This window comes from Pseudorca crassidens, chromosome 11 (genome assembly GCF_039906515.1).
Source record: "Pseudorca crassidens isolate mPseCra1 chromosome 11, mPseCra1.hap1, whole genome shotgun sequence".
In the NCBI taxonomy this organism is placed as follows: domain Eukaryota; kingdom Metazoa; phylum Chordata; class Mammalia; order Artiodactyla; family Delphinidae; genus Pseudorca; species Pseudorca crassidens.
In genome coordinates this window covers 60,123,527-60,140,002 of record NC_090306.1, presented here as the reverse complement: position 1 = coordinate 60,140,002, position 16,476 = coordinate 60,123,527, and the positions used below count along the sequence as shown (strand labels likewise).

Here is a 16,476-nt window from a genome sequence, read left to right as displayed (position 1 = left end):
AATGTGGAAACAATGTAGTGGCAATGGTACAATAAAGCTTTTTAAAAATAGCTTCAACATATTGTTCCATTGTGTAAGAACTTTTCCTTGCATTTGTCAAAATGTATCTTGTTCTTTCATGAACTGTAAAATGTATATACCTTTTCAAAGAACATCAGAAGAATTATAGAACCCAAAACATCCAAAGATCTACTATTTTTAGTATAATTTCATAGCACCCATTTCAACAAAGAGTTCAGGCAATGGAAAGATGAACTTATTTTCATCACCTTATATATTTCTATGATGGATTTTCTTTCCTCTCATCTACTTTATAATCCTTCAATGTCCACATAAGAAATGATTAGAATTCAGCTTTGCCTCTTATTGTATATATGGATAAAATTATATACTTGGATGTATATTACACCTGAGAAACTTATTAGAAATGCAGGCGCTGGTTCCCACACCAGATCTACTAAATCACAATTTCGGGGGTGGAGGGTGGTAGGGCGGTTAGGCTTCAGTTGTCTAACAAGCCCCAAAGGTGATGTGATGCCTAGCAAAGTTTGCAGATCACTGCTTTGAAATTCATGAAATTTGGAAATCGAATGTTAAGACTAAAGTTTCCTTCCTGCTTCTTAAATAGCACAAGTTAAAAACATAGGCACAAAGTGAAGGGGTACCGGACCTGAATATTCTGTAGGTCCTTTCTTTGGAAAAAAAGTGGTGGCCTAAAATGGAAAATGGACTTGTTTGGTTTGGAGGGTTTTAAAAATACATTTAGAAGGTTAATTAAAGACAATTACAGAAGAGTAAAAATTTTTCCACAAGATATTCCAAAGCTACACGCAATGGCGATAAGCTATGTTATTTGCAGAAGAAATTTCAAGAGTGTTTTGATCATTTACCGAATTTGGGGGAAGTCTTGTTTCATCCATTGAATTAATTCTGTAAGCTGACTAAAAAAAAAATAGTTCTGAGGATGAGAACTTACCAACTGCTCCTTAGTGAAGAAGAGTAATCATAGGTTGACATGCTAAGACATATAATTACATGCTAGGTATTTGGAAGCTTGTCTCTGTCCTCACCTCATCATTAAATCTTTTTTTTTTTTTTTTTGAGGGTCTGAGAGCTAAAATTGTCACAGCTAAAATTGAAATCCCCTGTCAACTCAGGGGACTGGCATTGGCCAAAGCTCAAAATGACCAAAATACTAATCTCCACATACAGAAATGTTTACATCCCAACAATAGATCAATATCTATGTAAAAGGACATTCTAACACCTAACTCAATTAAGACTGCAGAATTAAGACTGCTTCTTGGAATTTGTTGTAAAAGCATATTGCTAATAGTACAGTTGGGTTTGTCCTGTAGAAGACACCCCAGGGATAAATGAATCTGGTCTGCCAGGCACAATGGAAGTGATATTGGCACAGGATTCAAGAAGATAAAAACAAACAGAAACTAGGGAGAATGTCTAAACATTTATCAAAGCCTAGATCTGGTAGATGTGCAGGTAGGGTTGCCAGATAAAATATACAACATTCAGTTACATTTGAATTTCAGATAAATGACAATTTTTTTGCATAAGCATATTCCTAATATATAATATAATATAATGTAATGTTGTATATTGGGGAGGTTATTAAATATACTGAATTATTGGTTATTCGTGTGAAATTCTAATTTAACTGGGCATCACATATTTTTATTTGCTAAAATTTGGCCACACTGTATACAGGGTACTCTGCACAACCCTCCACATCTCAAGGAAAAGACGCTTAATGGTAATGATTATTTTATTTACATTTAAGAGAACAGCTGATATTTACATCTTGCTAAATGTTAAAAAATACCGTTTCCATTTTGAGCCTCTTTGTATGCTTATAGCACAGTTATAGCCCTGATAGCACAGTTTCCACAACTCTCCCTGCACCCTGTAAAATTGATAGATGGATAAAATTGATAGATGGGTGAAATGGACAGGGCAAATGAGTATGGTCATACTCAAAGTATCTTCTATTTTTCGTATAACTGAAGCTTATCTACATGCCCATTGTTAAAGCGGTCTTTTTCTAAGTAAAGTTGCTTTTATGTGAAGAATCCCTAAAACATGAGGGTAATTTTAGCAACTGTCCTTTCTTTACCTCAGCTGGCCTGGGAGCAGAAGTCTCAGTAAGGAGTACTAGAAACACAACTCCTCCCCAAATCCCCACTACTTTTAATGCACTTCCATATAGCCCGGGACACCTTATTAGTAATACCACAGAGACCTTCACGAGAAGTACTACAGAAAACTACAGCCAAAACAGCAGCCAGAGGCAGCACCCCAATCTGCAGATGGCTGGAACTACATCTTGGGTTCCCTGGACTACTCAACCCTTCTCCAGCACCACTGAAGAGGTAAGGGGAGAGGGGAGGGGATGGAGTGTGGTTTGGTAAGGTCTCAGAAAGCCCATTGGTTGAAAAGTTTTGCTTTGCTGGAAATACTGCTACTCAAGCGGGAGATCAGGCACTCTGTGTCCTGGGTGCTAATTGTATATGAATGCATTCTGTGTAATGAGAAAATCTTTGGGATAGAATTAAAATTGCTACACCTTTATAAGCTGAAGAGAATTATAACTGCACTCCTGTAGGTTGGCCACATTTCTGAACCGACGTCAGGGTTCATAGGCTTACGATAACCTAAAACCAGGAAATAAAATTTGAAATCAGTCCCTTGCAGGTCCCCCTGGATATATTTCACAATCGTTTATGCTTATAAGGGAGGGGAGAGAGTCACAAAGCAATGGAAGATTCAGCAATCACTATAATGGATTTGTGAACATGGAGGAGGATAAGCTGAGTCTCATAGCAATTTCACATCAGCATCCGCAAGAGGAGAGATAAATGGCTGAGAAGCAGCAATGACACAGCCATAGAGTCTGTTCACATAGTGTTTCCATTTCAGATGTTCATCTCTTCAGTTTTGCTTTCCACTCAGGGTTTTAGGCTATCATTTTAGACAGTAACAGTGTAATTAAAACAAATTTTAAAAGCTAAGGTTTCATTTGGCAATATTTAGCTGTTTCCTAATAAGCAATCCAAATAATTTAGAGAGTAAAAGCCCAACACTATGCATATGACATGCATTTTAGTGCTCTGGTTTCTTTTGCATTGTGCAGAAATGAATATTGCACATGACTCCCGACTAGTGAACACATACCTCATTATTGATCACAAAACAAATAGAGCCAGGGCTTCCCTGGTGGCACAGTGGTTGAGAGTCCGCCTGCCGATGCAGGGGACACGGGTTCGTGCCCCGGTCCGGGAAGATCCCACGTGCCGCAGAGCGGCTGGGCCCCGTGAGCCATGGCCGCTGAGCCTGCGCGTCCGGAGCCTGTGCTCTGCGGCAGGAGAGGCCACAACAGTGAGAGGCCCGCGTACTGCCAAAACAAACAAACAAAAAATTTATATCTATTTTTTCTGTACTGATGTGTGTGTGTGTATATATATATATATATGTACTGATACATACCAGTATACATGTAGTGATATCAGTATATATGTACTAATTTTTATCAGTATACCTACAGATATACACATAGAGACAGATACTAGTACAAAAAAAAACTGTGTCAAATAAGAAACATGCTGAATAAAAACTACAATAGAAACATATCTGCCTGAACACTAAAGCATTGTCTTTTAGCAAAAAGAATATTTCCCCATCTTTGCCCAAGTCGGACCATTGTGAAACAAAGACACAGAGAGCTCCCAGACATGTCCAGGCTCACTGCAATGAGTCAAGGACAGCCAGCCCTAGAGCTCTGTTGCCAGCATACCAGTCCCGGGGGCCGACCCAGCACTGTGTTACAGAGCCCACGTGGTCCAGCCCTAGAGCTAGGTTTGCAGCCTTGGGCTGTGGCAACTACTCTGTAGGGTTTTCTGGTTTTTGATTTTTAGTATTTTTCTAAAGTGAAGTTCACTCTAAAGTTTACATGAGCTCCCAGATGGAGCACCAGAATGACTGCAGCCAAAGATCTCATGTTCCATTTTTTTCTTGAAGCTCAGGCAAAACCTTAACTATGTCCTCGGAAGCTGAATGTATAAAAGCTATGCTCTTTCCAAAGGCAGTTTCTAAAACCGCAGTTTTCCATGACTCTCATGCCTTAGGTGAGGCAACCCTGCTAGATCATCATTTGATTTAGTGCGAGCATTTACTTTATAACAGTCTGTTATAAACAGCTGTAGTTAAATACTTTGAAAAGTAAAAATGGGTCACTTGGGAGGTAAAATCCGTGTCCTTTAAAAGTAATTTTGCAAGGTACTCTGCCTCAACACCTAGAAGAGTATTAGAGAGGAATAAAATTGTTCAACCTAATCGCTTGGATTTGTGTAAAGAAAATCTTTGTGTGTCAGTTATTTTCTTTATCAGCTAGCTCCTGGTTTGGGAGGATTTTGGATTGACTTACTGTAGTTGGGCCATGAGTTGGAGTGGTCTGTTATCGGTGATGATAGGAAAAATCTGAATGTGAGCTTTTGGAGGGTAGGGACTGTAATTATTCAACTTTGTAGCTCCAGCACCTGAACATAATGCTTAATGCTTACTAAAGGTGTGTAGAAAGGAAAGGAAAGAAAGGTGTAGAGTGGAATGGAGCAAAATGGAGTGGAACTGGAGAGTGAAATGGAATGGAATGGAGTGGAGTGAAATTAAGCAGAGGGGAGTGAAATGGAATGGGGAGAATGGGATGGAGTGCTAGGGTATTGAGTTCATTGAAGTGATATAGAAGTGGGTGGAACTGTTGAACACTTGGGTAACAAATGACACATCTACTGCCAATGTCCATCTACTGCCCAGGTGTGATGGTCATGCTGAGTAACTATGTTTTTTTATATTGCCTAAGTATTCGAAGTTTGTGTATATCTAGTATTTAATATGTTTCTATTATCTAATACTGTGTGTGTGTGTGTATATATATATATATATATAGTTTCATTCAGGGGCTAATTATTCAGTTCCTTTTTCTCCTTTCTAGTTTCTCCCATTTCATCTCTTAATCGCCCTTCAACTGCCCCCCACCACCAAAAAGGAAAAAAAAAGTGTAAAAGAAAAAGGAGAAGGAAGCAATGATGACTGTCTAGTGACTTTGGAAAATGTTCATGCATCCAACAAATATTTCCTGACAACTTAACTAGTGTCAGAACAGAGTGGTTAAGAACTCGGGCTTTGAGGTCAAAGGTCTGACTGCCTCTTACTAGCTGGTGACCGAGTCTCAGTTTCCTCGTCTATAAAATGAACCTCCAACTCTTAGGGCTGTAGTGAAGGCCAGGAGAGACAATGCCTGTAAAACGCTTACCGCAGTACCTGATCCTTAGTAAGCACTTAAGAAGGAATAGCTGTTATTGCTATTTTTTACTGGGACACAAAGATGAATGACAAGTTGTTGCCCTGAAGGAACTCACCACCTGCTGAGGTGTTGAGGGAGATGGAGATTACACGGGCTTCTGTGGAATACAAGAGAGAGGTTCCTGACTAGTGTGGAGGTTTTAGTAAGTGTGCAGTAGGTTAATGTCTTCTGGAGGAGGGAATATCTGAACTGAGCTTCACGGAGTATAGGAGTTAAACCAATAAGAGGTGGGGGAGTGGGGAGGGAGGGATGTGTAAGAGCTGAGATGGGACAGGATGGAAAGTTAGAAGTGATTTAAACTTTCACCTAAAATTAGTATTTTTTAAGAAATTTGGGAATTTTATCACTTCAATCCAATCACACATTCCATACTTGTTTTTTGAGCACCTACTATCTGCCAGACATTGTGGGGGATGTGAAAAATAAATAATAAAGATGGCATTACAGAAGCACATAGAATCATTGAGTATAGGATCAGCAATCTGTTAAGACTGAATAAAAGACTTAGTATAAGAGCTCTGTAATAATTCTCACACATACAGATACTGAACATATATCGATGAACATTTCAAACACATGTTTTGAAATGCAGTCTTCATCCAGAAACAGACACTAGTTCCTACTTGTTATTTTAATCACTGACACTATTAGATTATCTGTCATTACTTTTGTCCCCATACATATGTAGCCACTACGTAGAATTTAGCACACTTGACCTGAAAGAGAAATCGAGCGAAGAAAGAAAAAGAACTGAAATACTAAGACCTTTTACTTGGAAAGGCAATGTCATTACTACTAACTCACATTTATGAAGTGAGTAGTGTTCTCGATCCGCAAGCAAAGGATGAGTTAGGATTGGAACGTAGGACTGGGAATGGAGGGTGGGATATCACAATACACTTTCAATGAGAAAGTGGAATGTATTTGTGTTTTCCCTTCCATCAAGAGTTCTTTTGAGTTATGAGGAAGGAAACATGAAGAGATGCTATACACCATTTGCAAAGAAGAGAATCTAAGGGATAAAAATAATAGCTAAAATTTGTGTGCCAGCAACTATGCTAAGCACCTTCATATACTCTGGGAGGTGGGTACTTGTATGCATTTTCCATCACTGTGTAACAAACTACCCCAAAACTTAGTAGTTTTAAACAATGACAGCTTATTTTTCTCACGGTTTTGTTGGCTGGGGCAGGGAGCGAGGGCGTTCCTCCGCTGGTTTCACCTGGGCTCACCCTTGCAGTTGCATTCAGCGTCGAGCTAGAAGTTTCACAATAGCCTCTCTTGCATGGCTAGCAGTTGATGGTGGCTGCAGGCTTGGTTCTCCACCTGGCCTCTCATCCTCCACTCGACTATACCAGCTTCTTTACGTGATGGTTTCAGAAAGCTTTGCAAGAGAGGAAACATGGAAGCTACAAGCCTAGTGAGACCTAGGCTCTGTAACCACACATTACTTCTGCCACATTCTACCAGTCAAGGGAATCACGAACCAGGCCAGATTCATAAGGTGGAGGAACAGACCCCGCTTCTTGATGGGAAGAGCTGCAAAGTCACATTGAAAAGGGGCATACATATTGGGTGGGAGGAATCTGTGGTCATTAAACAATCTACCATAGTATTTATTAATTGATTATTATTTTGTAGATGCCTAGTTTAAACTTAAAGAGGCAAGGACTCACCCAAGGTCAAATGATTAAAGAATAGCAGAGCAAGGAGGAGAGTACACATACACACACACACACACACACCCTGCACATCTAGTCACCTTATTCTCTTGCACAGAGCTCTTATTAATGAAGGTAAATGCCAAAAGGACATGATTTGGAATCCAGCATCACTCATTAATGCTACTGCAAAGTTGTCCTAAGTTGACTCTCTTTGGAGCAGCATTTTCCCTACCTTTTTCCTTTTCCTTCTCTTTCGTCACATTGTCTTATGCCAGTTTGGAAGGTTGTGAACCTGACCCAGTACATGGCTTCAAAACTCTCCTCTCAACCTGGACATGAATTAAATGAATCAACATGTATCATGTGCCTACAGTACTGCCTGGAAAAATAGTGTTTAATTAACATTAGCTACTACTGTTATTATTGTTACCATCACAGTATTATGTGGCAGTGTGTGTCTTTACAAGGACAAAGTTGGTGGAACAAGAAGCTTGTCTACAGTATGAGTCAGGAAATATCTAGCTCAGTGGTTCTCAAAGTATGGACCGAGATTCAGAACTTGTTAGAAATGCAACCACTTGGACCCTACCCTAGACCAACTGAATCAGAAACTCTGGCTGTAAGGCCCAGCAATCAGTGTTTTAACAAGCCCTCTAAGTCACACAGAGGTGTACTTTTAAATTCCAGAACCACTGATCGAGATAAATCTTGTCCTTCACCCACAATATCTGTCCCATGGACTTCTAAACGCCTTAGTTTCCCACCACTGACGGCACTTTTGTGCATGTGTCATGAGGCGATGAGAGGGGGTGGCGACATAAAAGCTAAACAATCAAGTAGCAGAAATTAATGTATCTAATTCCAGCCTCCTGCTGTGACTTTGCAGAGTGTACAACATTGAAGGAATGGGGCCCAGGGTGGGTGAGTGGAGCCTGGGGAGATAGAGAACTGCTGCTAGACTCTAGGCTTTTTGTGTTCTAGAAAGAGGGGGTTCCAGGCACATGGTTCCACCGGGAATGCACGAGACTCTGTATTGGAACATCAGCTGGATTTCAGCACCTGTGCACGCCCTCAGCCAGGCATCCCTGCATACTACATCCACAGAGACATACTGTGTTCTTGTGCACAAGCCCAGTTGTAGATCAGGCCAGAGGTAGGTGTGAGAGGTGTACCCTGCATGTATTAGCCATTCCCTATGGGCAAGGAGAGACAGTCAGGGCTGGAGGCAGCAGGAAGTCAATCTTTTGGGGACCTGAGCATGAGATACAAGGGGAAGAGTTAAATGTGCAGAAGTGTCCTCCAAAGGGAGGGAAGCCAGGCCTTGGAATTTTGTTTAGCATCAAAATCTGAGTAGCCTCCATTTATCATTTGAGCAGTGGACTCTCAAGAGAGGTCCAGTCTGGATCCCCTCTCAGCCATGTGACCTCGGGGGAGGCGGTTTGATAAAGCGGTAAAGAGCTAGGGCTCTCACGTCAGAGAAAGCTGGTGTAAATGCAAGTGGTGTCACCTACTAGTCACTCGTCATACTTGTTTCCTCTCTAAAATCAGGATAATTAAGGTACTCTATCTGCCTCATAAAACAGTTGTGAGGATTAAAATCTGATTAAGAAAAGTGCTTAGTGCCTTGGCTATACACGATAAGTACTCAATAATGTTCGCAAGCAATACTAACTTCCTGTTGTTGTTTCATCACCCCTACCCTGCCTGCATCACAGGGTTGTTCTAAGAACCAGATGGACCAGCGTTATTATGTGAAACTGCTTTCAAAGGAATCAAGCCTTGAACATGCATTAAAAATGTTACTGTCTGGTTCTGATTCTACTCAACATCCCTCAATCTGGTTTGAAGGCACACCCCCTTCTTCCCTTCCCCACCCTGCCCTGGCCTGGGCCCGGGAGACGGACCACATTTCCTCAGTTCATGAATAGCCATTGTGGTGCTGGTCTGAGTTTAACGGCTCTGTGCTTCCTTCCAGTTGGCCCTCAGAGACATCACAAACCAACGTGAGTCTCCAAATAAGTGTGGTGGCAAATGCAAAACACCTCCACCTCCTCCCACCCCAGAGCCCTTTATCGTGCTACTTAAACACAGGGGAGTCTCTCCACTGCCACCACCGCTCTGTGGCCAGAACTAAAGATGGGACAATATTCCCCTTCACTGAGACAAACACCTAGAAGGAGAAGTACAAAGATGCAGCAAAACAAAGCACCCCACACCATCTCCTAATGATTCCTCAGGACCAAGGGTAGTTCTTAGATTGTCCAGAGTGAATGGGATAAAAGACAAACAGACTTTTCTGAGACTGCCCCTAGTACAGGAAGTCCATTCTAGCGGGTACGATATTGCGGGAGGGATGTGTTCCTGAAGACCCTAATTTATAATTAGCATCATTCAAGTCTAATTCTGACAAAGGGCTGCAGTTCTCTCAGATGGCCCACTAATATGGATTACTAGGTGCCAACAGCATAATATGGTTTACAATTCGCTCGACCCTCTCTGGCTTTAAAATCGCAAGGATTTTTCTTTTCTTTCATTTTCTTTTAGTTATAGGGGATTTGCCTGACGCTCCATTTTGTGCACCAAAAGACTGGGTTCATATTTTGTCACAATATAAATCATATGCCCATAAAATGCAACCATCAAACAGAATATGTGCATTGAAATGGGCTCTTTAACCTGCCAGTATTTCTCTGACACATGGGTTTCTCTCAGCAGTTGAGGTCAAGCCCAGATGAGGGTTGATGCAGAGAGGAGAGAACATAGCAAAGGAGGGGAAATGAGATCGAAGGAGAAACCAGGATGTACAAATTGAGATAGGAAGTCTGTGGCTCTCGGCCCTGGTCTTACATACATCAGAATCACCTGGGAAGCTTTTTGAAGATGCAGGTTCCAAAATTCTCCCTCAGACCTACTGAATCAGAATTTACTGACACAGGACATCAGCACCAGAGTGTAAAAATCTCCCCATTGATTCTAATGTGCAATTATGTTTATGATCCATTGGAGAATAATTGAATAGTCAACCTGTTAGAAAAAACCATTGAACACAAGAGAAGAGGAACAGTTCTGCTGGAGATGTATCTATAACTTGAATCTAATTATCAGGAAACATTAGACAAATGCAAATGGAGGAAAACACGTACCATAGAAATAACTAACCTGTATCATGCAAAAAAGTCAGTGTCATAAAAATCATTTTTAAAGGCTGATGAATTGTTCCAGATTATGGAAGATTAAGAGACTTGACAACTAAATATAACACAGGATCCTGGGTGGGCTCCTTAACAGACAAAAAACAACAACAACGAAAAATGCTAAAGGGACATGCTTGAGTCAACTGGCGAAGTTGAAATACGGATTGTGGATTAAAGCATTGTATCAATTTTGCATTTCTTAAATTTGATATCTTTACTGAGATTACAAACTTAATTCAGAAGATATGCAGCCCACTCTGAAATGGTTTAGGTAAAAGTATCATATAGAGGGAGAAAAAGATGATAATAAAGCAAATGTGGGGGAATGCTCAAAGAAAAAAGATGAGTGGGTCTTGGTAAGGATATGTCGTAGCACTCCATATAATTTTCACCGCTTATCTGTAAGTTTGAAATTATTTCCAAACAAAAAAGTTTAAAAAATAAAAAGAGTATTTTGCTTAAGGGCTTTTATAGGGTAGAATCCAAGGCATGCTCCTGAGTTAGGGGTAGACCAGTGGCTCAGACTTACAAAGACCCGTCCATCTTCTTCAAGGACCAGGAGGAGAGAGGGGGTGGATGGGGGGAGAGGAGAGCAAACACCGTGAGAAATGATGATGAATTTGCAAGAAAGAGCAGTAAATCCAAGGGTCAGAACTGGTGAATGAGCTGGATGATAAGTATGAAGATAAGATAAATAAACTCTGGAAAAGATTGCTAAGTACTTTAAATCCCTGTAATTTACCCCAGTTACATATTGGTTGTGCCCACGTATTCATTCCACTCACAGAATAACAGCTTTGAAAACCAGTTATGAAATACAGTGAAAAGTCACTGAAAGGGGAAATGCTATGAATTCCAGGGGCTGTCTTTGAAGGGAAGATCCTTTTCATCCTTCCCACCCTCTGGGGGAGCTGGCAACAGAATCCTACTAAAAAATCCAGATGAGATCACCACTAGGGTGATTTTTATTTGGAAAGTACACAGGAGGTACCTGTTTTTTCATCAAAGCTCTTCTGATCTGGATCTCTAATAGATCTGGGCCAATGAACACACACCACCAGTGTAGCTTTACCAGGTGCTTGCCCTTCATCTGTGTGTCTGCGAACATTTGTTGTTTGCTCCTCTTTGTGCAAGGCTGTACTTCCAGCCCAGGACAGCAAAGCTGTGGAGAGGATACCGCAGTAGATGCTTTGCTAAGAGTTTTGACCTTGGTGGCCTGAATCCAATGACCTCTGGATTATTCTAGAAGGATTTGGTCTTCCATGGAGTCAGAGGCTGCTTGTGCACTAGCCTATCCTAAGGCTTAGGTGCTAGGTATTATTGGATTCTGTGATGCTAAGGGTTACAGGTCTGCATTGGAGCAACTGAAGAATACAATTGCTTTTAAGATTCCCCAGTACTTAGCCATGTCCTTGTTTAGTGGTGAGCTGTGAATATTTACTGTCAATAGATGAACAGACATTGAGTCTCCACAACCTGGACATGTGGGAGAGATAACGAAGAGCCATGACTCCTTCCATCAAGAGGTTTCTAATCTAGCTGATGGTTTTATCATTATATTTTTGAAAAACATGGTAAGATCCTTTGATCTTCCACTTTGATCACTCTCAGCTTCAACAGTCAGGGGAGTCTGAGATGCGCTGTGTGGACAAGGTGGGCAGAATGCTGGCCCAGCATGCCTCCACCTTTTAATTTTTTTAATGAAAAGTGAAAAATCCAGATATTTTTCCCCTTTAAAATCTCCTGTTTTTCTCAACATTACCTGCTTATTCCATTTTTAGAAAACTATATTAAGATCACACTATAAAAGCCAGAAAAGGCGTATGTGCTGGTCAAATAGGGAGCCCTCTGTTTGCAAGCTCCAGTGAATTCATGTGAAATGATGTTCTAACGACATGATACACAGAAAAAAAGAAGACAGAATCTTTACCCTCCAATCATCACTGTCTAAGGGAGATGAGATGTGTGATCATTTCTTTTGTTTTTACTCTCCTTTCCCTTAAAGCCAATGTTAGCCATGTTTTGTTTATTTACTAACCTAGGGCTTGGATAGTCACGAGAATCATGACCTTGCTCCTGAAACCAGAATGTATAGCAGTCACGCCCATACAGGCAGCCCCACTGGCCGCATTAACGCCTTGATTCCGTTCGTGTGTGGGCCGACTCATTTCCAAGGGTGGGGTAGTAGCACCGGAAAAGTGGGAATGAAGATGCAGCAGAAGTGCTTGAGGTTGAAAAAGTGATTCGTTTACAGTCACATCTGGTTTTAAGTCATTCGTCTGTGTGCAGTTACAGAGCTCTGACAAGAGCTATGCAAAGTTCATTTCCTCCAGATTTAAAAAAAAAAAAAAAGTGGGGGAAGGGAAGAGGGTAAAAAATTGATGTAGAAAGAAAATACCAAGAAACCTTAGAGATGTGTCTGGGAGAGATGGTGGAGCTGCTGTTAGAGACACATCCAGCACTCCCACCCCTCCCTTCCAGGATTTAAAAAAATCCTGGCACTGCCGATAGTCAGAGCAGCCGGTAAATGTCTTCTGTGCTGATCTCTTGAGGAATTTCTCTTGAGTATGGGATTGACAGCAATGGTAATTTATGATTATTTGGATGTTCTCAGAAAGACATTCTTGTCCGTGGACTTTGTCATTCTCTCTAGCATTGCTGGGTGCTCAGAATCCATGATTTATTGTTATTCATCTACTATTATTAGTACTAATAATCATACTATCTAACATACTATCATCCTTTAGCCAGGGAGGTGCTATAAATATAACATGCACCTTCTCATTTTATCCGCCCCCTCATTAAACCACCCCCAAATGCCTGTATGATTTCCATTTTCCAGGAGAGCTATGACCCAGGAAGGTTACAACCTAGGAAGCTAGAAAGATTCCTTGAAATATACATATCCCAGAACAGTATCTCTAAACACAAAAGTCACAGTCCTTTTTTAAAAATTGCTTATCAAAATTATCTTACCTTAAATTTTAATAAATCTCTTTTTAAATGCATGACACCGGCTGCAGGTTAAAAATCGTATTCACTTTTGCTGTAATGTATTATTGAAACAGTTTCAGATTGAAACGGAGAAAAGGATTTTGCCATCTTGTAATTGTTTTTAACTGACACATACCCTAATTGCTAGGCTTTCTTCTTTTTAAAAATATCTAGGGGTTGGGCTTCCCTGGTGGCACAGTGGTTGAGAGTCCGCCTGCCGATGCAGGGGACACGGGTTCGTGCCCCGGTCCGGGAAGATCCCACATGCCGCGGAGCAGCTGGGCCCGTGAGCCATGGCCGCTGAGCCTGCGCGTCCGGAGCCTGTGCTCCGCAACGGGAGAGGCCACAACAGTGAGAGGCCTGCATACCGCAAAAAAAAAAAGAAAAAAAATGACAACTGGATCAGAGTTTAGAGTAGGGGATTGACAATCTAAGGCTTTTGTTTGGAATTTGGATAGCTCTTTTTCACCAACTAGAGCAGGAAGGCTTGTTAAATACACACACACACACACACACACACACACACACACACACACACATACACAGGCACACACGCACACACACACACACACATACATACACAGGCACACACAGAGATTATTTGGCTCCAACAGAACATTTCAAATTCCTCAGGTTGTAGTAGGACCCTTAGATTTTATGTTTCTAGCAAGTTCTCAGATGATGCTGATACTAGCTTTTGAGAACCACTGTCCTAAATGTTACTACCTCCTTCCCCTTTCTCCTTTTCCTCCCTTCATCTTCCCTCCCATTCATCTTTTCCCACCTCTTCCTCTTCAAAATCAATCTTCTCTTCTTCCTCTCTTTTATTCCTTTGCCCTTCCCTCTTTTATTCCTCTGCTCCATCCCTCCCTCCCTTTCAAGATGATATTTGAGGCATCCGGCAGGAATATGTCTAGAAGGACTTGTTTACAGTGTTTATTCAGTTAATAATATTTATTGAGCAGCTACAAAGGTTCACTCATTCAATCATTCATTCATTCATCTACTCACTCAACAAATATTTGTTGAAACTCCACTGTATGCCAAACTCTGTGCAAGAAGAGCAAGACAGACAAAGACTCTGCCCTAAAGGAATTCTCCATATGGCTAGGGAAGGCAGACTGTATACAAACATATAAATAACTGGATTATTACCAAGTGTCACTAATGTTCAGAATTAAATAAATGGGTTGCTGAGATGAAGATTGATAACAGCACACTTTTCCCCTATGAGGTCAGAAAGGGCCTGGCCCCATGGAGATGTTTAAGCTGAGACCTAAAGATTGGGAGAAAGACAGATAAGCAGACCTCCTGGGCAGGAGTGGTCCAAGAAAAGGAAATGGCAGGCACAAAGGCCCTGGGGCAGGAAAGAGTCAGCTTCTTGGGGGTGTCTCCAAAACCTAAACCAGGGCCTGGCACACGGTAGGTGCTCAGTCAATATTTGCTGAATGAATGAGTAAATGAATTATTAGACCCAGGCCACTGGAGCATAGGAGGCAAGCAGGAGAGAGGCATGGAGTAAGCAGGGGCCAGGTCATGAAAGGCGTTTTAGGTCATGAGTGAGGATTTTGAATTAACCAATCAACTTTACCAATCCACTCTCCCTTCAGCCCCCAACCTTCTCTGCACCCAGCTCAAACCCTGATGTAAAGTAACAGCTCTCAAAATGTGACCCTGGAACCCCTGATGATCGGTTGTATCATTCAACATGTATGTTCATGACATGATAAGAGCCATGCTTTCATCCATGAAATCATAATTAATGAATATATAAATTAGAACAATTATTCATTAATTGTTATGACTATTTGTTTAAAAGGCAGCTGTTTAACCAACGGTTTAACATTAGGCACTCATGTCTAACCAAAAGCAGTCCCACCCTTCCCCTGCAGTCTGGGAAAGGTTTCCTAGTGGCAAAGAGAAGAGGTTGTCCCCTGAAAAGTTACAGAGAGGCTGATTCCAAATTCCTGGAATGCAGTAACTTCTAAAGCAAATGTAGTGTCATTACACAGGATAAATAGGTTCAAAAGAAGTTGAGGAATTCCAAACAAAGATGAGAACAAAGAATAAAATGAATCATCTTATTTGTACTTTGTACAGTAGTTTCAAATAAACTCCTCTAGGAAGAGATGTTATCTGGCAGCTTTTCCCAGTTTCTTACTGCCTTGAATCTATTACACATCTCTCTAATTTTTCATATTAATATAAGTGTTTTTAAAAGGTAAATCAGCTTTTAAAATGTAATCAGTAAAAACCTGAGTGTAAACTTTCTCTCCTTGTTTCGTAGTATATTCATTCCTATAGGTTATTTAGGACCCACTAATTAATTGGGAGCTTTGCTGTGAGCCTTAAGATTCTCCAAAAAAAGAACCAGCTGTTATATACCTTTGGGAAAGAAATATCTCTGACTCCCAGTCCTTTCCTTCACAGATTGCTATAATTCTTCATATACATTGGTATCAAAATAGATAAAAAGCACAAGACTCTAAATGTATATGTCTCTCTGATAGATCAAAAATTAAATAATTGTATTTGAAGAAATTGCTCCTTCTTTTTCTAATTCCTATTCCCAGGGTTATTATTAGCAGGTCACTGTTAATAACAGAATTTGGAAGCATCTGAAGAGTGTTATGAGCATATTTTGTTATTGCCTTGTTTGATTAGTCCTCTTCACATTTTGCCTTTTTGTTGCAGTTGCCTCTACTATAAGGCAGTATACTGCATTATAGTCAGACAGTGTATTGGATATCAAATACTATTTTAAAATTAACTGTCAAGGTATAGTAGGTTGGTAACATGTAGTTTAAAAAAAAATATGTGAGAAGCCTTGGAGAACTTGAAAAAGACAGGATTTATAGAAGATTTCTGCAAAGGACAGAGGGATATTTAGTGAATTTGGGAAGGAATGTTTCAAATCTGAGGGTCAATCTATGAGAAAAATGTAAAAACCTCTTTGGTTTTTGACAAAGAGAAGGATGGGCAGCAGAAGTTAGGTAAGTGGGACCTATGTGATGGATGAATTTGAAAGAGAGCAAACTGTGTGATTTGGATGCAACCTATCACTAGGCAAACTGACAATTGGACAGCACATTAAAGTTTGCAAAGGTGCTTTAACATATGTGATCTTATTCTTCATAACAGCTCTGGGAAGTATTTAGAGTAGATATTATTGCAGTTTTACAGACGAGGAGATCACATTGTCTTCTGAATATAGCCAGAAAAGAAAACAGTAATGTGAAAAAGGAATAAA

At 40.6% G+C, this 16,476-nt stretch overlaps 1 protein-coding gene across 3 annotated transcripts in view; it reads left to right on the top strand.

Annotated features, from left to right (window-relative positions):
• The window catches only part of PTPRB (protein tyrosine phosphatase receptor type B), a 113,661-nt gene that overhangs the window by 9,266 nt on the left and 87,919 nt on the right, over nt 1–16,476 (top strand). For all 3 annotated transcript variants that reach the window (XR_010932486.1, XM_067697337.1, XM_067697336.1), the window contains exon 3: nt 2,137–2,387. Coding sequence is in view for 2 of the 3 variants with exons in the window: in XM_067697337.1 (XP_067553438.1) it covers nt 2,137–2,387 (251 nt within the window). In the remaining variant the exon portion in view is untranslated. The remainder of the gene's footprint in view (nt 1–2,136; nt 2,388–16,476) is intronic.